General features: G+C 38.4%; 3 protein-coding genes across 12 annotated transcripts in view; 2 read left to right on the forward strand and 1 right to left on the reverse strand.

Annotated features, from left to right (window-relative positions):
• The window catches only part of TOMM20L (translocase of outer mitochondrial membrane 20 like), an 18014-nt gene extending 9403 nt beyond the window's left edge, over window positions 1-8611 (forward strand). Inside the window, exons 5-6 of one of the 2 annotated variants that reach the window (XR_011432148.1) lie at window positions 6365-6666; window positions 7175-8611. Coding sequence is in view for 1 of the 2 variants with exons in the window: in XM_070249818.1 (XP_070105919.1) it covers window positions 6634-6666; window positions 7175-7186 (45 nt within the window). In the remaining variant the exon portion in view is untranslated. The remainder of the gene's footprint in view (window positions 1-6364; window positions 6667-7174) is intronic. The other variant, XM_070249818.1, reaches the window with a different exon arrangement.
• On the reverse strand, window positions 512-16051 carry TIMM9 (translocase of inner mitochondrial membrane 9). 3 transcript variants are annotated; one of them, XM_005605209.4, is made up of 5 exons: window positions 15829-16051; window positions 13007-13095; window positions 3085-3149; window positions 2612-2707; window positions 512-1601 (listed from the first exon to the last, which is right to left on the reverse strand). In XM_005605209.4, exons 3-5 carry the CDS (start codon window positions 3121-3123, stop codon window positions 1467-1469), a joined length of 270 nt encoding a protein of 89 aa, XP_005605266.1. In that variant the 5' UTR covers window positions 3124-3149; window positions 13007-13095; window positions 15829-16051; the 3' UTR covers window positions 512-1466. The 3 variants fall into 3 exon arrangements, with proteins under 3 accessions (XP_005605266.1, XP_014591107.1, XP_070105920.1); XM_014735621.3 differs by having other exon boundaries at window positions 15438-15847; XM_070249819.1 differs by lacking the exon at window positions 15829-16051 and adding an exon at window positions 14760-15476.
• Window positions 16052-16083: 32 nt separating this feature from the next.
• The window catches only part of KIAA0586, a 107187-nt gene continuing 100507 nt past the window's right edge, over window positions 16084-22763 (forward strand). For 2 of the 7 annotated variants that reach the window (XR_011432146.1, XM_023627807.2), the window contains exons 1-4: window positions 16704-16959; window positions 17873-17943; window positions 21074-21143; window positions 22103-22172. Coding sequence is in view for 1 of the 7 variants with exons in the window: in XM_023627807.2 (XP_023483575.1) it covers window positions 16704-16959; window positions 17873-17943; window positions 21074-21143; window positions 22103-22172 (467 nt within the window). In the remaining 6 variants the exon portion in view is untranslated. Of the gene's footprint in view, window positions 16257-16703; window positions 16960-17872; window positions 17944-21073; window positions 21144-22102; window positions 22173-22763 lie in introns of those variants that run through there. The other 5 variants (XM_023627813.2, XM_070249811.1, XM_070249814.1 and 2 more) reach the window with 5 other exon arrangements.

A 22763-nucleotide genomic window follows, 5' to 3' on the forward strand; every position in this document is an offset into this window, starting at 1 on the left:
TGAGCACATATTTAATTATCTTTGTGAAATGAATACAGTAAATAACCGTGTTGGGCTTGATTATATAGAAATAGTAAAGTATGTGTGTGAATGGCCCCAAGTTTTAAAATTTAGAGTACAACCTCTGAATTTTTGGTTGCTTTGCTTACCTTAAGATGAAACAAGCTAATTCTTTCATGTTCTTTTGACTATGATGAATTGTATATTTTGTTGAGTATTATACATTTCAGCATTTCAGCTTTAAAGATAGCATTGTTAATATCTTGTCTGTCTTTCAAAGACATCACAATTATTAACTGCAATGTCAACAGAGGCCTGTAAGTAGTACTGTTAGTTAAATGACCTAATGGCTTAAAAATTAGATGTAATATAGAAAACTGTAAATTCTCAAAGCAGAACAATCCTCTACTTTCCAATAATATAACAAAACAGAGAAATTACTTTGGCAAATTTAAACATACAGGCAATTAGTGTTCTCTTAGGTACAAGTTTAGATGGGTATCAAATGAAATCCATTCATAAGCCAGTTTATTAACAAGTATCAGTCCACTGACATTTACCGAACTGCGTGGTATACTTACACATCAACTAGGATTTCCTGCAGATGCCTGGATTTAAGACTCATTTAGCCATAAGACACTACTTGAACTTGGTGCACTTTTTATTACTCTGATCACATTTCACGGCTGAGAAGACACTGTATATTGTTGGTCTGACTCGGAATCATTCATGTTGGACTCTCAGCTTTTGAACAAAACATAGAACAACACAGTCTCCAAGAGAGTGTTTACCAGTCAACTCTTACACATTGCCAAGCTAGTCTCAGATGGATGTTTCCTGAAGATCTATGAAAATGTAGCTAAGATAAGATTGTGTAACGCCCACCCTGACACACAAAGGGAGGCAAGAGGACTGTGCATTGAAACAACGAGCAAGTAACTCTTTTATGTATTTACCAGCAATTTGAGGCAGACATGAATGAACAGGAATATTTGGAGGATGATCCTGACTGAAAAACATTTCACCGTCTCCACAGGCCAGTCAGAATACTATGGTACTACATAGTATAAACAACTGGTCAGTGGTAATTACATTTATTTTACTTTTAGTAATAAAATCTTTTCTATCTCATACATGATTGAACACATATTTTGCTTTAAGATTAACAGTCACAATTTAAGAACCAATGGTTTATTTTTTCTAATCAAGTGACCCAGCTGCCGAACCTTAAGGCGTCAATACATGTTGCATCTTACTATTTTCACTGAACAATAAGACCCCCTCTTTCGATTATTCCTGGTAGATGGCAATTTTCTTTCTCCAGTGGTCTCCATTTGCCAAATAGTCAGGACAGATGGTTTTACACTGTGGCTACTGCTTTCAGGGAATTCTATCAGATGAATTTTCATTTCCAGGGCAACAGCTATTGGCAATCTTTCATCAAAAGTCCATCCACCAGGACTTCTCTATCGTGGTTGGCCAAGGAGTCCTGCTTTGGCTGCCAGGGCTTCATTTTGCTGAATATGATATTCCTGAAATCTCATGGATATTCTTTGTGTCATTTTTAAATATTTCTGTAAGCAATGTTCTGAACAGGTGGTCTGGAAATAAAAAGAGAAGATCTAAGAGGCAACACAAAAATATTAATTTTCAAAGATGCATGTATTCTGAAAGAACAACCAGTGGGTGCTTTTCTTTTCTTTGAATATATCTGAGAATTAAATGGTATTAACGAGTAGCAAGTGACCATAGCTTTCAACTGTTAACACTTTAATCCATTTACAAAAACTAATATATACAGAACACCTACCAGTTTGTGGGCACCAGTTTGTAAGTCCCTACCTTCTGGACTAGATTTTCTGCAGGTACGTTTCAGTATTAACTGAAAAGCCGACATCCCTGTCCCTTATTCTCATTGTTAAAATGTAGGCCCAGTAGCAACTTTGTTCCTTTTTAATGAAAAACTACATTCTCAACATTCTTAATTTTCAAACTATTACTTTTTAACAAGAAGATTACATTTAGCATCTCTCAAACTCTGTCATTCTTTTAACAAATACTTATTAACTGCTGGTTATATGTTAAGTTCTTGGCATGAATGTTTATCAACATCTTCCACTAGAGGAAGTTTATGTCCCTTTTAGCCAATAGAGAACCATTGCGATGAGGATATTAAAAGGTAGGACTTCTAACAGGATTGGGTTTTCGCAGTCCACCTATGCAATAGGAGCCCCCGAATTCAAGCTCTGCTTTTTCTGAAGCTAACCTGAGTTCTCAGGGTCAGACAGAAAAGCCATGTCAAGTTTCTACAGCCAGCCCATCTTGACTGAAAGCTTATTGGTGAGAATGTTTGCTATGGAACGGTATTTCAGCAAGCCCCAGGCACCTTCTCTAAAAAAGTCTGCCGTGGTGCAATGTGACTGTCATATTAAATTTGGCATCATTAAACTCAGTGTCATGGGTCCTTGGCTGCTTCAATTCCCCTGAGCAATGGCACATAAAATGTAGCCCCAATTCCTGTAACAACAAAGCACAAGTGAAATGCTTAGGGGATCCCATTTAGCCGGTTTATGAGACGCTGAGAGGAGTTTCGGTGGGCGACACTGCGTACCTCTTCAGGCTTTACTTCTCTCGTTGTGAAGTCTTTAACACAGTCCAAAAAGCAGGTTTCCGTAAGTTTATTGTAGGTTCCAAGAAATTCCTTAAACTAGAAACAAATCAGAAGGTTCTTTAATATTTGGTTTTTAAAACAAAGATGTTTTGACACTTTAATTACTGATGTTTTGTATTTAGGCAAAATATCCTGTAATACTTACCAAAGGTTCTTTTGCTAACTTAAATGAGTATAATGTGATTCGTATAATATGATCTAAAAAATATAGTCAGCTTTTCTAGTTGAACATTTATTCTTTCCTGGATTATCTGTCAAATTATCTGAAAAATAAGTATGCTTCATAGCATTTAATACCCATTTTTGGAAATGAACTATAAAGTTATTTTTTGAGATCACTGACTGACACAGTTGCATCCAGTAGTGTCTTAAATTTTTTGCAAAATCTTTTCCCCCTAATTATAACACCTTACCTGTTTTATCTGATCAGATTCTGGTATTTGTGCAGCCATATTCTTTTGGTATGTTTATTAGTCACCTGATTTAAAAATAAAAAAAAGTTTGTCAATCTGTACACAAAATTTTTAGGCTAGCTGAAGAGTTAGGTAATGAAAAGAATAGTTTATGAAATAGAACAGAAAGAAGTCTACCTGAAATTATTGTTCATATTTTATAAATTTCTGCGTATGTAATTATATGTACCCTCCCAACCCCTGCCATTTCCCAGGTCATTAATGACAACAAAGAACTTGACAGTTTAGAACTAGATTTTTTCATGCTTAGCTATGAGACCCAAAGGCCCTATCTAAATTTCAGGGGTTTTTTTTTGTTTTTTTCTTTTTTGAAGGATGATTAGCCCTGAGCTAACTACTGCCAATCCTCCTCTTTTTGCTGAGGAAGACTGGCCCTGAGCTAACACCTGTGTCCCTCTTTCTCTACTTTATACGTGGCATGCCTGCCACAGCATGGCTTGACAAGCCGTGCCATGTCCGCACCCAGGATCTGAACTAGCAAACCCTGGGCCAGGAACGTGTGAACTTAACCGCTGAGCCACCAGGCTGGCCCCTAAATCTCAGTTTTAAGACAGCTAGTTCTGCTACCTTGCAAAGCCACTTGTTAAAATAAAGCCCATTCCTAGTAGGGTTTTAAGGGAAAGCAAGGAATCTTTGGTGTCTTCCCGTAAGTCCTTAAGTGAACTATTCCACTAGTTGCTAATGTAACCTTGACCTGTGCTACTCATGATCCTTTTACTACCTCTACATAAATGCAAAGGTTCTATTAATTACAAACACTATCCATTTGCAAATCAACAACTCTAATGAAAGATATTCAGAGTTATAAATGACTCTAAAAGGAAGTTACAGGAGTTGTACATTCTACAAGTCAAAAAGGGAAATCACACAGACGACTCAGAAACTTATGAACATAGGACACTTGTGATCTAACTTGGGGGCAAGAGAGAAATGAGGATAAGGAAGTCAAAAAGCCTTTCTGAATTACTGGGATGTTCACATATCCTAAATGGAGGACCCAGGTGCAGTTAATACAGATATAAGACTATCACATTAGGGGCTGGCCCCGTGGCCGAGTGGTTAAATTTGTGCGCTCTGCTGCAGGCAGGCGGGCCCAGTGTTTTGTTGGTTCGAATCCTGGGCGCGGACATGGCACTGCTCAGCAAACCACGCTGAGGCAGCGTCCCACATGCCACAACTAGAAGGACCCACAACGAAAAATATACAGCTATGTACCGGGGGGGGGGGGGGGGGGGTTGGGGGGAAAAAAATAAAATCTTAAAAAAAAAAAAAGAGTATCACATTATTTACTTATTCTGTCCTGGCTCTCCACTCTAAAATGGGTGAACATTTCATATAAAAGATTTCTATAAAATAAAGCTGTTTAAAATAGAAATTAAACAGCATGTAAAAGGAAGAATGCCAGCCCTGGTGGTGTAGTGGTTAAGATTTGGCAGGCACTCTTACTGCCACATCCCTGGTTCGTTTACCAGTCAGGGAACCCCACCACCTGGGTGTCAGTTGTCATATCATGGTAGGTGATTGTTACCGTGAGGCTGAAAGCTATGCCACCGGTATTTCAAATACCAGGAGGGTCACCCATGGTGGACAGGTTTCAGCAGAGCTTACAGACTCAGACTAGGAAGAAAGACCTCACCACGCACTTCTGAAAAAATTGGCCACAAGAAGCAGGATAGCACTGTCTGACATAGTGCTGGAAGGGAAGAGGATGGCGCAAAAAGACCGGGCAGGGTTCGGCTCTGCTGTGCACATGGTCACCAGGAGTCAAAAGCGACTTGATGGCACTAACACCACCAAAAGGAAGAATAAGCAAATACTAATCATAACACTGTAGACCACAACAGAATTTCTATGCGTTATATTTAGCTTTGAGTTTCCTGATAACCAATGCAAAAAAGATAAACTGGATGTGTATATCATTCTTATTCGCTCATCAATTATTACTTAAAGTGGCTCTGAAAAGCATAAAATTTTCATGAAGCTTATATGGAGATAAAACTAACTAGAAAATTCACACCTAGGGCAAAGTGTATGCTACCATCCTGAAAATCATTAATTCTCATTTTTATTAACAAATACAATCCATGGTAATTCCATTCCAGCTTCCCAACCATAAATAGTCATGTGTTGCCTAATGATGGTGACACATTCTAAGAAATGCATTGTTAGGTGATTTCGTCCTTGTTCAAGCACTGTAGAGTCTACTTACACAAACCTAGATGGTATAGCCCACTACACACCTAGGCTATGCGGTAATAATCCTATGGGACCATTGTCATATATGCGGTCCATCGTTGACTAAAACCTATGTATACACATGACTGTATATACCTCCCTCTTTTGCATTCTTCTTCCTTGCTTTTTTCTTGTCCTGTAAGTTTGTATTACTCATATTTTTAAAAAGTCATTTTTTCCATATGCAAGGGAAAGCATCAGTTCTTTTCTATTTGCTATGCTAGTTTCATTTCAGATGTTATACCCGTAGTTTTCTTTGAAGTAATGATTAATAAAAAGTACAACTGTCTATACTTCAGAGAATCTTTTGTTTAGTAGTAACAGGATATAAACTCTCTTTTCTACTAAATCTCTTCCATATCTGCTACAAACGATGCAGTGGGGGTGTCAGGTTAGCCCAAAATTTAGTCAACTAGTGTTCCATAAAGACCTAAAAGGTTAAGAAGAACGCTCTTTATTCTTATTTTATTTCACATCTCTTTCATTTTTTTTTAAGATTGGCCCTGAGCTAACATCTGTTGCCAATCTTCCTCCTTTTTTTCCTTCTTCTCCCCAAAGCCCCCTAGTACATAGCTGTTTATTCTAGTTGTAGGTCCTTCTGGTTGTGCTGTGTGGGACGCCGCCTCAGCATGGCCTGATGAGTGGTGTGTAGGTCCACATTTAGGATACAAACCAGTGAAACCCTGGGCCACCGAAGAGGAGCGTGCAAACTTAACCACCTGGCCACGGGGCCGGCCCCCATGCTCTCCAATTTATAAAGAAAACCCAAAGATCACCACCAAGGCAGACTAATGGCCTAAGCAGCAAAATTAAAGGATTCAGGGCTTTCACATGATTTTGACACCAGGTTCCAATCAGAATAAATTATAGCTGTTTTAAACACTCCTGGAGCAGATGTGTGATAAAGGAGGGAGTTTGAGTTTTTATAATTCTTTTTTAACTGTTGCCAATCTTTTTTTTTTCCTTCTTCTTCTTCTCTCCACAGCCCCCCAGTACACAGTTGTATATTCTAGTTGTAGGTCCTTCTGGTTGTGCTATGTGGGACACCGCCTCAGTGTGGCCTGAAGAGCAGTGCCAGGTCCATGCCCAGGATCTGAACCTGTGAAACCCTGGGCCCTGATGCAGAGCGCATGAACCCAACCACTTGGCCACAGGGCCAGCCCCTATTTCACAGCTTTATAAACTATATATATATTTTACCACGTAAGCTACCTGAAAAATACCAAGAATTAACTGAAGGCCACAACTTTTCAGGTACTGCTGTCAGTGTCATCATCCGTGCTCCAGGTAAGGTACTATCCATTCTAATTCCTCTGAGCTCATTTAGTCATGGAACCCTCCAACTACTGAACCACAGAGAAATCCAAACCTAATTATTGCATCATCTTCTAATATCAACTTCAAACTTATTTATAGTTTGGGATCTTAGCAGTTACTATTCTAATCAATTGGTAGATATTCATTCAATAAACATTTACTGAACGTACCAAGGACTGTGCCAGTTATGAAACCAGCCATGCTTCTGAGGTAAGATGCATCTTTACGGCTGCTGTAAAATACCACTCACCAGTGAAAGAAACAGGATTCTGTCACTATACCATACACTGAGGTTTAGGACTTGTGCTTCTGGGAAGATGGGGTAGACGTGCTTTTCCCTATTCCTCTCACTAAGTACAACTAAAACCCTGGACATTACACATAAAACAAACAGAGGACTCTACGAGGTGGAGAGAGGAAGTATAGTGGCTAAACAACACTGGTGAATTCTCTCTTTTTTCTGTCTCATATATCACAGATTCGGAGCTGAAGAAGCTGGCAATCTGCAGATGCCAATGGGGACAGTAAAAAAAAAGGTCCTCCTGAAAAGCCTGCCCTCCCCAACCAAAGGGCCAGGAAAGGGGACGCCTATCAGACAGAAAACTTTAAAACAGTAATTGCTGTGCTCCCAGCAAACACAGGAAAACCTGTGGCCCTCATCCCCACCCACGTCAGGATAAGCCAGGCTGGGAGCTTCGACCTCCACCCTTGCTAGGCCGTCACAACGCACTCAACTCCCAGGCCAGTGTGGTGCGGGAGAAGGGCATTCAGGGAGCAGGGCCTTTCACCCTTGCTGGGCATTAATGAGGAACCGTACAACCACCAAGTGTCAGTGGAAACCACGGGGGGGCCTGGACTCCCATTTCAGAGGGCGGTAACGAGGTACCCTCCCCATCCCCGACTCTGCTGTGCGGTGGTATCAAACGAGGCCTAGTTGAGATTCAGGACTCTCATTACTGCACCATGGAAATTAGCCACATACCCTCTGCTAAGGTGTCAGCAGAGGCCGTGTAGAGAGCAGTAATGAAGGATTCCAGTCCCTCTCAGTCAGGCAGATACCAGTGGAGGCCATGTGGGGGGCCCTAACTCCTGCTCTCACCCAGCAGTGATGAGGAGCACTCCATAACACACACCCCTCGAATGACAGTGAGGAGCTGGACTTCTACTCCTGCCTGGCAGTAATGAGGTGGCACCCGCCCCCCACTTCCTCTAATGGAACAGTGTCAAAAGAAACCAGCTAGCAGAGAAGGTTTAAACAGCATCTAGAGTCTCATAACATAATATGCAAAATGTCCAGGTTAGAATAAAAAAACATCACTCATCATACCAATAACTAAGAAGATCTCAAACTGAATGAAAAAAGACAATAGATGTCCAACACTGAGATGACAGATGTTAGAATTATTTGACAAAGATTTTTAAACAGCTATTATAAAAAATGCTCAACACCATAAACCAACAAGATACAATCACATTTACAGAACATTTCACCCAACACCACAAAGGACACATTTTTATCAAGTACTCATGGAACACATCCCAAGATAAACCATATCCTGAGCCATAAAACTAGCCTCAACAAATTTAAAAGAACTGAAATCATACAGAGATGTTCTCTGACCACAATGGAATCAAACTAGAAACCAGTATCACAAAGATAACAGGAATATCTCCATACATTTGGAAAGTAAACAATACACTTCTAAATAATCCATGGGTCAAAGAGGAAGTCTCAAGGAAATTTTTTTAAAAAATGATTGAACTGAATGAAACTGAAAATACAACATATCAAAATGTGTGTGACACAGCTAAATCAGCACCAAGAGGAAAAGTTACAGCACTAAAAACACACGTTAGAGAAGAGGAGACACCTCAAATCAACAATGGAAACTTCCACCTCAAGCACCTAGAAAAAGAAGAGCAAAATAAACCCAAAGCAGGTAAAAGTAAGGGAATAAAAAAGAGCAGAAATCAACGAAAATGAAAACAGAAAAGCAACACACAAAAAATCAATGAAACAAAGAGCTGGTTCTTTGAAAAGATTTTAACAGACAAACCTCCAGCAAGACTAAAAGAAAAAAATAAGGCACAAATTATCATTATCAGGAATGAAACGGTGTATCACCACAAACCTTGCAGACATCAAAAGGATAACAGAACTACAAACAACTCTATACAAAAAATCTAATAATTTATTCATGAATTCAGTATTGTCTTGCTATCAAAACCAAAGACAGTACATAAGAGAAAGCTATAGAAAAATGTCTTCATAAAAGACATAAAAATCCTTAACAAATAGCAAATATAATTCAGCATTATATAAAAAGAATTATATACCTTGAATAAGTGAGGTTTATTTCAGAGATGCAAGGCAGGTTCAATATTTGAAAATTAATAAACATAATTTACCACATTAATAAACTGAAGAATAAAAATCACATGATCATATCAATTGGTGCAGAAAAAGCATCTGAAAAATTCAACACCCATTCATGATAAAACTCTCTGAAAAATCAGGACAAGAGGGGAACTTTTTCAACTTGATAATGAGCATCTATTAAAAAAGCCTACACCCTACACTATAGCTAATGGTCAGACTAAATATTTTCCCCTAAGATTGTGAGCAAGGCAAGCTGTCTGTTCCTGTTACTCTTAGTCAACAGACTGCTGGAAGTTCTACCCAGAGTAGTAGGGCAAGAAAAGGAAATAAGACATACATATTGTAAAGGAAGAAATAAAACTGTCCCTCCTTGCAGATGACATGATTGCAAATATAGAAAATCCCAAAGAACCTACAAAGAAACTCCTGGAACTAGTAAGTGAGTTTAGCAAGGTTGTAGGATGCAAGATAATCTATACGCAAACATCAACCATATTTCTGTATACTTGCAATGAACACATGGCAGTGAAATTAAAAATACAACACCATTTATAATCACTCAAAAAAAAAAAAAGATTTAGGGGTAAATCTAAAGAAGCATGTACAGGACCTATATGCTGAAAACTACAAAATGCTGATGAAAGAAATCAAAGACCTAGGGATCAGCCCGTGGCACAGTGGTTACGTTCAGCGTGTTCCACTTTTGCAGCCCAGGCGCAGACCTACACCACTTATCAGCCATGCTCTTTTGGTGACCCACATATAAAAAAGTAGAGGAAGAGCGGCACAGATGTTAGCTCAGGGCTAATCTTCCTCAGCAAAAAAAGTTAAAAAAAAAAAAAAAAGAAACCAAACACCTAAATAAATGGAGAGACATATCATGTTCACGGATTGAAGACTCCACATAGTAAGGATGTTAATTTTCCCAACATTGACATAAAAGCTTAATGCAATTTCTACCAAGGTCCCAATAAGATTTCCTGTAAATGGGGACAAAATTATTTTAAAATTTGTATGGAAAGCAAAGGGACTAAAATAGCTAAAACAAATTTGAAACAAAAATAAAATGGTAGGAGTCAGTCCACCTGATTTCAAGCCTTATTTTATAGCTACAGTAAGCAATATTGTGTGGTCATGGTGGAGGAGTAGACACATAGATCAATGGTACAGAATAGAGAACGAGAAACAGTCACACAAATATGCCCAATTGATTTTTGGTAAAGGTGCAAAAGCAGTTAAATGGAGACTAGCCTTTTCAACAAATGTTGCTAAGAACATTTGTACATTCATAGGCAAAAGATTTAACCTTGAACTAAGTCCCTGACTTTATACAAAAATTAACTCAAAATGGATCAGGGACTTTAAAACATAAAACTATTAAAACTTAGAAACATAGAAAATCTTTGGGCTTTAGGGCAAAGAGTTCTTAGGCTTGACATCAAAAGCAAACTACATATCTAACAAAGAACTAGCAACTAGAAAATATAAAGAAATCTCCAAACTCAACGGTAAAAACACAAACAATCCAACTAGAAAATGGGCAAAGACATGAGAAGAAATGTCACCAAAGACAATACACAGATGGCAAATAGACACATGAAAAGATAGTCAACATCATTAGCCATTAGGGAAACAGAAATTAAAACCACGATGATACACAGCATTACACACTTATCAGAATGGCTAAATTAAAAAAATATAGTGACAACACCAAATGCTGGTGAGGACGTGGAAAAATGATCACTCAGATATTCCTGGTGGTAATGTAAAACTGTATAGCCACTCTGGTAAACAGCTTTGCATTGTCTTGAAAAATTAAACATACAACTACCATATGACCCAGCAATTGCATTCCTGGGCATTTATCACAGAGAAATGAAAATCTGTGTTCACACAAAATCCTGTCGTGAGCGTTTACAGAAACTTTACTCATAACACTCAGAAACTAGAAACAATCCAGACGTTCTTCAACGGGTGAAAGGAACTGGTGTACCATACTATGGAATATACTCAGCAATAAAAAGGAATGAGGTATTGATCCACACATCAACCTGGATGAATCTCTAGAGAACTATGCTGAATTTTGAAAAGAGCCAATCCCAAAGGTTACAAACTGTTTGATTCCATTTATATAACATTATTGAAATGACAAAATTCTAGAAATAGAGAACATATTAGTGGTTGCCAGGGGTTAAGGAGGGGGTAGGGGTAGAAGGGAAGTAGGTGTTGCTATAAAAAAGCAACGTGAGAGACTTTTGTAATAGAAATGTTCCGTATCTTGACTGTGTCAATATCAATATCCTGGGTGTGATATCGTACTATAGTTCTGTAAGGTGTTACAAGGTGTTACCACTGTGGAAAACTGGGTAAAGGGCACAAGGGGTCTACTTTTTCTTACAACTGCATGTGAATCTACAATAACCTCAAAATCAAAAGGTTAATAATAAAGTGGGGTTGTCCAGCTTTCTAATCCCTGCCAAAGAAGCAGCTCAGTGTCGGAAATGTTAGCAATCACTCAGAGCTACAGTTCTTTTGGCTTCCCACTCAGAAAACATCCTGACAAGATCCAAGAGCCGGTCAGATAACTTTTGTGGAAATAGATGTTACATGAAACCATCGTTTTGTGGGAATTTAAAAAATACACAAGGGCAGTAAAACACGCCTTTGACAACTTGGTTTACCGACAGGCCTCTAGCTGAAAGCACAACAGGTCACCCATAAGACGCTGAGCCTTCTGAATTGTTGACCTGTAAGAGCACTGGCTGTTCTTCAGGAGGCCACGCAGCCAACAGGACTTTCTACAGCTCACACAAAAAAGAAAACACATCCCATTTCCTTGTGTATAAAACCTTAGAAATTTACATGTTCTCTAATTGTAAAGCCAACATTTGCTTCTTTTTTCTATTCCTATCCTTGTATTTCTTCAGGTTAAAATTCACATATAATGACTTTTCAACCAGAGGTCAGAGAGGCAGAAGGTATGAAATCTTTAAATATGTAAGTTTCAGAGATTGTAACACTGTGCCCACTGTACCCCGACTCCCCCTTAATCAACAACTCGCAGTGGCAGATGATGGTTGCTGTTGGGAAGTCTCTGACAAAACATAGGTGAGGAGTGCCCCAAATGTTGTTGGTTTGAATTTCATTTATTTTCTTGGTATCGTCTTTCAATACACAGTCCTTAACAGTATATATCGCCTCCTTTAAATGAAATATAGCTTATCACATTATAAGAGTAAAATAATCTATTTTTTGAGAATTTGGAAAATGAAAGGGAAATAGTTCTACTACTCAAAGACCACTATGTTAACATTATGATTTCCTTTTCTCTAGAATCATTCAGTTACATATTTTATGTTTTCAAATACCTTCTCAGACCTACAACCGAATTCAAGAGCTAACAGTCAGCAATTTTCTTAAGCCTGCCTAAATCTCTAAAGCTTTCCTCTGTACTCACTAACATCAACAGTATAGGATACCCAACTGTAGGCAGCTGTCCTAGAAAATACTGGAGATGGTTGAGTGAATGAATAATTTTCAAATTTACTTGCTACTTTGGGGTCTTCTAAGTCTTTCTATTTTGCAGTTATTTAATCATAAGTTATGCTGACCGACAAAGTCCAACAGCCACGCAAACCATCTTGATGGTGAGAACAGGTAGAAGCAAGGTGGCTGCCCTTTTATTTGGCCCTTGTTTCCACATATTACAGCAAAAGTTTGTTACTACAGAGGCAAATATCCAATCAGGGGTTACCTTCTGGTTATATCCCTGAACCCTGGAGAGAGAGGGAAGGGATAAGAGAATTCTAGAATCTCTGGCCTAGGTTTTGGGAATGATTGCAGCAATGCTAAGTTATTTTTGTGTCAAACAAAGTATCATAAAACCAGGGAACTTGAGAGTAGAGATCTTATCAGTCAACAAACTCAAACCTTTTCTGATGCATGAGTTTCCTTTCTGTTCTCGAACAGTAGTTGTCCAACCTCTGCTTGAATGTCTCCAGTGAGGCCTGATTTCTTACCTGAAAAATGAGGGGATTACAATATGACTGCTCAGGCTCTTTCAAGCTCCAAGTTTATTTGATGAAATCTAAACTTCTGTTGGCTAAATCATTTTTTAAAAAGCCTCTTCCTTTTCAATAAATGAAATTAGTTTTCTCAATCTATTCTGAAGTTTTAATTCTTTAGCATATATATTATTATATGTATTCAAAATACTTAATATCCTTATCTTTCCAGGTAGTATGTTCAGGCGAACACACAAGGACAAATAATTCCCAGAAATTTCCCAGAAATAGTAAGGAAAATAACTAACCAGGATGTGATGGGGGAGATGCTCTCCATTTATTTTTAGAATTCTAGGTCTGGAGCCAAATTTCTAATTCTGTTCAAACTTAGTTTACAGCAAGTGATTCTTCTAAGGTCCTTGGCCACTATCACTATAATTGATCCTGGTCTCTGCATGAATGGTACTGGTAATTGGTAATCTTGTGATTCAGGCAAGGATTATGAATGGAAGATAAATGTACTGGGTGACAGGTTGTTGGGGAACAGGATATATCCATGGTCTCAAAGCATCTCTACAGGTTACTTATCACAAAAGGAAATCTGTCCCTTTAGATTGGAAAGATCTGGCAGTCACCACCTTAACCAATAAAGACACAGGATCACCTATGTGGTAGTCTTGCCTAAAATGTTTGACCTGACTCTGATCATGAAGGAATAATTAGGAAAATCCACAATGTGGGACAATTTGTAAGATGATAGACTGGCCTTTTGAAAAAGTTGAAGTCATAGAGAAAAGGGGGAGTGGTCTGTTCTAGATTAAGAGACCTAAGAGTCATAAGTAAACACAATTTTGGGGATACTTGGAGAAATCTGAATATGCTATCTTCTTAGGTGTGATAATCTTATTGTGGCTATGTAATAGATTGTTCTTAAGGAGATATATGTTGAAGAAATTAGGGTTAAAGGTCATGATGTCTGCAACTTGTAGATGGTTCACCAAAGTCTATCAATCTATATGTATATATACAGATATAAGAGTGGGAAAGGGAAAGCAAATAAGTAAACATGTTAACAACAAAAAATAAATGAAAAAGGAAACACTTTCATCTTGTGAGCCATGTTTCTTTCTGTTCCAGGGCTATCAGCGTCTTTGATTTGATAGGTCAGATGTCTAAACTGATCTGAGCTAACTTGTTTGACATGAAATAGGACTCGACCACATGTCCCTTTACTTTAGATTATTTGCAGCAGGTTTAGGAAGTTATGTCTGATTAACTGGCAACCCTAATGCATTATTAACCGGAGGAAAAAAACACTTTTGAAAGATTATTGCATACTGCTTTCAGGTTTAAAGGATGGCTTCAAGGCCTAAAGGACGAGCCTATGAGCCCTGGACAAAATGGGGGCAAGACTTTGCCCAGCTTTAACCCCAGCTCTGATACTAAAGGGGTTTTAAGATCTAGATCAAATAATTTATTCAAGTCACTTTAATGAGTTTCTATGCCTAGGCTCACACTTTAGAAACCAGAGGAGAAACGTCACTTTTTCCCTCACATCTAAGTTTCACCTAGAAAATAAGGGAGTTAAATAATCTCCTGTCTCTTACAGCTCTGACATTGTCATTCTATCTTTTAATTCACCTATAGTATAAAACAAATTGTGAACAAACAGGTACTACCTAAGAGTCCAATAATGAAGAGGGAAATGTGCCTGAAATAAGAAATTATGATTAATTACAGAAACTCATTAAGATGCAAAGCACAATTAAAAGGTTCTTCAAAGCTGAGCCCTTAAGGTCCGTTTTACTTCTAGGATTTCTTCTTTGAAAGCAGTCAGCTAAGATGTAAAAATAAATAAAATTTGTCATTTAGCTTTTACACGCGATTACATTTTTTGCTTTGATTAGTCTTTTTTAAAAGCCTCTAGCAACGCGTCAACGGAAAGGTGTAAGCAATGCGTCCTCCGAAACTAGGGGATCACAAAAGGGGGGGATGGCCCTGGTGCTCTGGCTGGAGAGGATTTTTCAGTTAAAGAAGGGTCTCCTGGCTGTCAGCTCACCGCCACAGCGTGGATGCCTTACAGTCCAACTCTCTCGGCGTCCCCAAACAAGACCTCCACTCCCCAAACACGGGTTGGGGGTGACCGAGAGCCTCAAATTCCGACCCTCGCCCCAGTGACACCGTCGCGGGGCAGGTTCCAAACTCGCTTTGGGGACGCACTGCCCAACTCCGTAGCCCCCCACAGCCCCAAGCACACGCGACAGGCTCCTCCAGACACTCCGCCTCCTATCTAGGCGTAGCCTGCCGCCCCCCGCCCGGGAACCCTGGAGTCTGAGGGCAGAGGAAAGAGACCATACTTAAAGACGGGCTCTAGCATCCAACACCAGGACGCGGCTGGGGGCTGCGCTGCCAATCGGTCGGGGTCACGGCGGGCGCGGCAGCCGCTGGATGGAAGAGAGCACGTGGGACCGGCGATGTCAAATAGCCCTTAGATTCTTCGACGCCGATTCGTTATAACGCGGGGAACTCCAGAAGAAAAAGCCAACATCTCAGCGAATTCTAAAATCCCCTGATAATTAATTTTTGTTACTTCCTGCTTAGACAACGCTCTCTATTCCTTACTTCCTCTCCAATATCAACCCGAACCTGTCGAAACTGTTTGTTTAACTAGTTTACTTAATCCTGCGTCCCTAACGCTCTCCTGGAGCTACCCTGTAAACAGTCCCCAATAAACAAGAGTGGTATTACCAGTTAGGTCGGGAGCTCTGCGGGTTTTCGATGAGGCTCTCAGGTTTTCTCGATGTTTAAGTCTTGTGGGGCAATGTACTGCCTTAAAAAAAAACAAAAATAAAAACCCAAATTCACACGTATTTTACGCCTTTTACGTTGGGAGTTTGTTTCCACCCGGAGACGAATGGACGAGCACCGCCGAGCATTCAGCTGTTCGGTTGGAGGTTGATTTTCCTGGCGCGCATGCCTGTTGTGTCTCAAGGGCGGGCTTAAAGAGCAGTGGGTGTAGACCCGCGGGCAACTGAAGCTGTTGTCCGGAGATCGCTGTGACCGTGCGGTTGCCGAGCGTTTTGGAGACGTGGAGAGGTGCATTTAGGGGTTCGATGATTGCATCTGGAGGAGTGCGTTAAGACTTTTTGGTCGAAGAAAGCTATTAAGCTTCTTATGTGGGTGATTTTTTTTTTAAAAAAAAAATAGCATTTCGGTTTACCTGCTTGACTCCGTCTCCTCAACAGATCTTAACTCCGCCTCTCCATCTGTTTGGTTTTTCACGGCCAGCTCTCGGGTTGGGGAGTGCTCTGTATTATTATGATTGTTATTGCTCTTGCGGCCATTCTCTTGTCATCCTCGATTTGATTCGTTGGCATGGTGCTTTAATAGATTGAGTGGGATTAATGGGTAAACACGATGTTCTAGTCTCTAATCCTGGAGTAAATACCTTATGGCAATTTCTAGCTTTCTGGTTAGTCTATTTAGACGTTATTTTATTTAAAAGTTGACTGCATGTTTCAAAATCACTGGAAATTCACGTTTTCTTTATTCATACTCCTCCCTCTCTTCTCGTCCTCCCACCTTAAGTCCTCAAAGCAGTGAAACTTTTGTTCTGAAATTTTATGGACCTAGAAGAAAGTTCTATTCAGAACTGTGGGACTAGTTTTGTTACCAATAATATGAAAGCCTCCGAGTTTAGCCCGGAAAAGAAAAGAAAGGTTAAAGTACCAGCAAGGAGACTTCGTGAGGTGATTTCTCCAAATCAGGGAGGTACTTTGTCTTTGCTGAAAGATGAGCTGTCCTGTGTTCCTCCAGCGTTGTCTGCAAATAAACGTCTTCAGGCTACAACGGGGACTAGCCTGAATGGAACGTTACGTGGTATGTGATTCCAAGTAGTTTTCACTTTTATTAATCTTTGGTTTTCATTTTCATTTCGTTTTTTGTGTTTCAAAATTTAGAGGATTTTTTAATGTTCAAATTGCCAAACGTTAGATATGGCTAGTTTGTACAGGTGTTTGAAAACTGAGCCCTTTCCCTGGGAAAATGGACAGGCACAGACAGTCTACATAGAATAATATGGAATAGATGGAATGAATGAAGCATTTCCTATTGTATTTTGTCTCTGTGTGGTTTTTGCGAACTGTTCTTGTTCACGTCTGTGACAGATACACTTAAGTAGTATGATGTGCTTATTTTTCACCATTGGGGTTTTTACCAAATGCTCTTCCTCCTGTTCGGATAGTGCTGTCCGTTTTGGCATAGTAGAGAAGCACAACTTCTGCCTTTTGATGGCTTCCATGTTCTAATTCATTTAACCTGTCTGGAGCTTAGTGAAAGTGAAGATAACGTATATGCTTTACCACTTCACTGGTAATTGTAAGGGTCACATTAATGAATGTATGTGCAAAAACACAAAAACATGCTTTTATAATGCTGATTTTGGGGGGTACAGCGTGACGTAGGCCTGCTGTTAAATCAGGCATTTATATCATACACATATTTTATTCCTGGCAAATGATTGTTTGTCTAAATCCAACAGTGTAATGATATATTTTAAAACATTTTATACTTAGCCCACTTGATTGTCAGTACTGACCCTTATTTTCCAAAATATCAGCTGTAAAACCTTCTTGGGGTATATTTAATTGCATTTTAAGTTTTCTGTATGAAAAGTGGCTTCTAATTTAGGTCTTGCATTCGTATGGAGTTTATAGTTTTTGAATCATGCCTGTACAGTTTCCAAAGGTCAGGTTCTGGTTTAAAAATCACTAACATTGATTCGTTTTGTTAGGTTCATCAGACTTATCCTCTGGTAGAAATTATCAGCAGCCTCCATTAGAAAATCCCACTGTGTCAGAAAGTGTAAGTAAAAGGATTCTTAATTATGCTCATGTTAAAGTTTTCAGTATTGTTGAATAATGTGTTTTTAAATTATGTGTGATTAGCCTTGTTTTTATTTAAATTTCACTTACCAAGAGAAATGTTTTACATACTACAATTGTGACTTGAATAGTGTTCAAGACATTAAACGAAAGGCCTTCTATAGAATAAGATACGCATTAGTAAGGTAATGACCACTAGGAGAACTATTGTAACTGCAAAGAGGCTCTGCTGTTATCCGAGGAGAAGGTGTTCTAGATCAGAAACTTAACGTATTGTTACGTGAAGGAAAAGGAACAGTGATAACCTTATTTTTTAAAAAGTCAAGTCTAATTATATATCATTCAAACTATTGTGAGGTCTTGTGTGTGGTTTTTTTGAGGGGTCTTTAAGAAATAATAACATGAAATTCTCATCTTAACCTTTTTAATTTATTATGCTGAAAATATTTGATGATAAATATGATGTTTTAGTCATGCAATCTAATTAGACTTTGACTACTAATCGTAATGTTGACCTATATATTGTCAATTTAACAAGTCTTTAAAGAAGAGAGTTGCACAATATAATATTTTTAAAATTGAAGCTGGTAAACTAAGAATGGAGTTGAAACTATTTACTTATTTTAACTTTATCAAAAACTTCCAATAAAAATGTTTAATTATGTACCATACTTGGTCCCTGAGTAAATGCCTAGCCTTTGGATTGGTGTTTTTTGTTTCTTTTTTGAGCAGGCCTTACTTAATGATTAATGGTATTTGAATTCCATTATCTAAATAATTTCCCACATATATGGATATCCTGTTATTGTATAATCGAAGATAGATAGGTGATCTTTATCAGATCATTAGTCAGGATTCCTTTAGATTTAATACGGGCTCACAGCTTGTTTTGTGTAGATTTGCATACTGAGAAGACTAAGGGAGTTTGTGCCTGATATGCTCACATTTATAAGCCTGTTTATGTCTGCTCCTATTCGTACCTATTCTTTCTGCTACCAGAACATGAAATGTCTCTTTTTCTATTTGAGCCTATTTATAGAAAGAAAACAAAAACTTAAAAACCTCATTGTAGAAAACACAAAGAGAAAAAGTAAAAAAGAAATTCTACAGCTAAAATCAACAACTGTTAACATTTTGAGGTTTTTTCCCTATGGATATATATATTTTATGAATATATGAGACCATACTGTTTTATAAGTAAGTGGCTAAGTTTGTTTTTTCCTGTGGATATATGTATTTTATGACTGTATGGGACCATACTGTTTTTTTTGTTTTTTTTTGTTTGCTGAGAAAGATTCCCCCTGAGCTAACATCCGTGCCAATCGTCCTCTATTTTTTATTACGTTCTTGGCCAGCATAGCATGGCCACTGACAGAGCAGTATAGGTTTGCCCCTGGGAACCAAACCTGAGCCACCTACACAGAGTGCACCAAACTTAACCACTAGGCCGCTGGGGCTGGCCAGGGGCCAGCTACTACTAATAAGTAGTATTAACGATATTTTTCCATGTCATTGATTCTTTTTTTCTAGAAACTTCTAACGGGTTCATAGAATTACCATATGTGTGTACCATAGTTTATTTGTTCATATTCTTGTCATTTGACATTAATGTTTTTTTCCCCAATGTTTGATAGTATAAACAACCATGTGATGAACATTCTGGTGAATATTCCAGGTCATTTCCTTAGGGTTAATTTCCTTTTTTTTGAAGATTGGCACCTGAGCTAACATCTGTTGCCAATCTTTTTTTTTTTTCTTCTTCTCCCCAAAGCCCCCCAGTACATAGCTGTATTTTCTAGTTGTAGATCTTTCTGATTGTGCTATGTGGGAGGCCGCCTCAGCATGACCTGCAGAGCAGTGCCATGTCCGCGTCCAGGATCTGAACAGGCGAAACCCTGAGTCGCTGAAGCGAACTTAACCACTCGGCCACGGGGCTGGCCCCGTAAGGGTTAATTTCTAGATGTAAAATTATTGGATCAAAGGATACGCACTTAACCACTCGGCCACGGGGCTGGCCCCGTAAGGGTTAATTTCTAGATGTAAAATTATTGGATCAAAGGATACGCACACTTTTTGAAATGTTTCTAAATTGCCTTCAGAAAGACTATATTAATAGATATTCTCTCCAGCAGCGTCATGAGTGGATTTAGTGGAATTATTTTCCCCCATCTTTACCAATATGGAGCATTAAACTTTTTAAAAAATCTTTGCCATTTTGATAGGTAAAAAAGGCATCTCACTGTTTTATTTTGTATTTCTTTTATTGTTAGTGAAGGGGAAATTTTTTCGTGTATATTGCCATCTGTATTTATTCTTTTGTGAATTACATATTTATGTGCTGTGCTTTTTCATACTGATTTGTAAGAGTTCTCTATATTAATTTCCCAGATGCGTTCTACTGTATTGTTAGTCTCATTGACTATTTTTAGGAAGTTAACACCTATTATCAGCGGATAGTTTGTATCAGTTTCCTTTTATGATTTTCTCTTTTCCTTTTTCTGATTTAGCAGAAAAAAAAACAACAGTATGTCTAAGGAAGGTGAAGAGCAATCTTGAATGAATCTGATACTTAAAAAGTCATGGTGTCTTAACCCTGAATTGAATCTTAGAGATATAGTCTAGGGTTACACAAGTAAGCAGAAAGCTATTTGCCATAGAGAATCCTTCTGAGACCACATTGTGAGCTCAGTAGCAGGGAATGCTATGATTAATTTGTGATGTTGTGCCATGTGTTGGCCATCCTTATGTACTCTGTTTGACTTATAGTAAATCAGATTTTCACATTTAACTGTAGCAACTGAGAAGTTACATGACTTGCTCTGCTAGAAGTGGCAAATCAGGATTTGAGTCGGAATTTCAGGGCCTCTGTTGCTTGCTTGTTCATTTATTCATTCACCAGTTGTTTAAACAGCTCATTCCTCACTCATTCAGCAAATCCTTGAGTAGCTTCAAGGTGCTTAAACCTTGTGGTAGAGCTGGGGAGTCAGTATTTAAGCACACAGTGCTGACCCCCCAGAACGCAGTAGTCATGTAGCTAGTGAATGGCACTTGGTAAGTAATAAATCATAAAGTTTGTTTAGCCTTTCATTTCTTCCTTTCATATCCCAAAGGAGTTTTCTAAAGAGGTTGCAGTGCAAGGGTTGCCTTTGGATAAAGCGGAAGAGAGCAACAGACAAAAAGGTATAAGGATAGATTTGATTTTTTGTTGTTGTGGTGGTAATATATACATAACATAAAATTTACCATTTTTACCATTTTTAAGTGTACGGTTCTGTGTCATTAGGTACATTCACATTGTGCCGCCATTACTACTATCCACCTGCAGAACTTTTTCATCTTCCCCAACTGAAACTCTGTCCTCGTTACACACTAACTCTTCATTCCTCCCTGCCTTCCAGTCCCTGGCAGCCACCGTTCTGCCTCTGTCTCTGGATTTTACCATACCTCATATATATAGGATCGTGCAATCCTTGTCTTTTTCTGATTGACTTAGTTCACTTAGCATGTCTTCGTGGTTCATCTGTGTTGTAACTTGTTAACATTTACTTTCTCAGGATAGAATTTTAGATTTTTAGACATTCGTTAAACAGCTTTATCGTTTTTTTTAGATTATTTTCATTTTTAATTAGTTTTTCCTTCCATGTTTCCTTCCATACGCTATTAGTGGAATCTCTAAAATCCAGAAAAAGATTTGCAGTTATAAAGGTAATTTTATTATTACCAGCCTATTGCATAGGTTTGGTATTAGATTCTGAATCTAATCCAGTTTATAGGTTCTGTTTATAAATTCTGAATTCAAGTTTTGAATAGTCTTTGGTAAGATAATAGATTAGAAATATGCTTTGAAAAATTTTATTTAATGACATTTTTAAGTAGTTGGTTTGTTTTCATCTAAGGAGTTTGAGCAGATCTCTCCAGTTTAGCCTCAGATGTTTTGGATACAATTATTTTCCTAGGGTCTAGCGTTATGACTGTTATTACTCAGTCACTTAAGTTCTTCCTTGCTTTTTTTTATTGAGAAGTCTTATTGCTGAATTCCTAAACATTCTTTTAGTTAAAAAAGGTTTTTTTGAGTAGCCTATTAAAATTTAATAAATTTTCAGGAATCTGAAATGTATTTTTGTGTCTTGATTTTGCAGCAAATGACATCTTTATTTCTCAGTTCACTGTGGGACAGAAAGATGCTCTAAGAGCAGTTCTAAAGCAAAAGTAAGTTTCATTTACAGAAAATAGGTGGGCCATTTCTTGTGTTTCTGTATGGTTCTTTAAAATCAGTTTTATTTATACTTTGGACATAGAAAAAGCTTTCTTCTCAACGTGTGAGATATGTGTTGTGTGATAATATGTGTAAAGCATTTTTCAGTGTGCTGGGCACATATAAAATACTCAGTGGCTATTAACAACTATTATCACAGAAGGGGGACTGTTCTAAGCACTTTGTGTGCATTAACTCATTCGATACTCACAAGATCCAATGAAACAGATTCCATTACCATCCCGAGTTTACAGAATTCCTCTTTTATGGATAAGGAAACTGCGGCACAGAGAGGTTGGTTTTTTCCAGGATTGTTTAACAGATCGTCACCAGGCTGGGCTTCAAACCCGGGCAGTCTGCCTTTAGAGTCTGCGCTCTTAATTGCTTCACTGCACCTCTTGTAGCAGCGGTCAAGTAGTTCCAAGTACAGAACAGTTATTCTTTACTACCAACGGACACTTGCACGTTTCCTAGTCAAGGTTTGAGAAAGGGATGAGCTTAGCATCTGGATGAAGGGAGACCATGGTTACTACTCCATCTAAATG

The sequence above is a fragment of the Equus caballus genome, chromosome 24 (genome assembly GCF_041296265.1).
Source record: "Equus caballus isolate H_3958 breed thoroughbred chromosome 24, TB-T2T, whole genome shotgun sequence".
NCBI classification, from domain to species: Eukaryota; Metazoa; Chordata; class Mammalia; order Perissodactyla; family Equidae; genus Equus; species Equus caballus.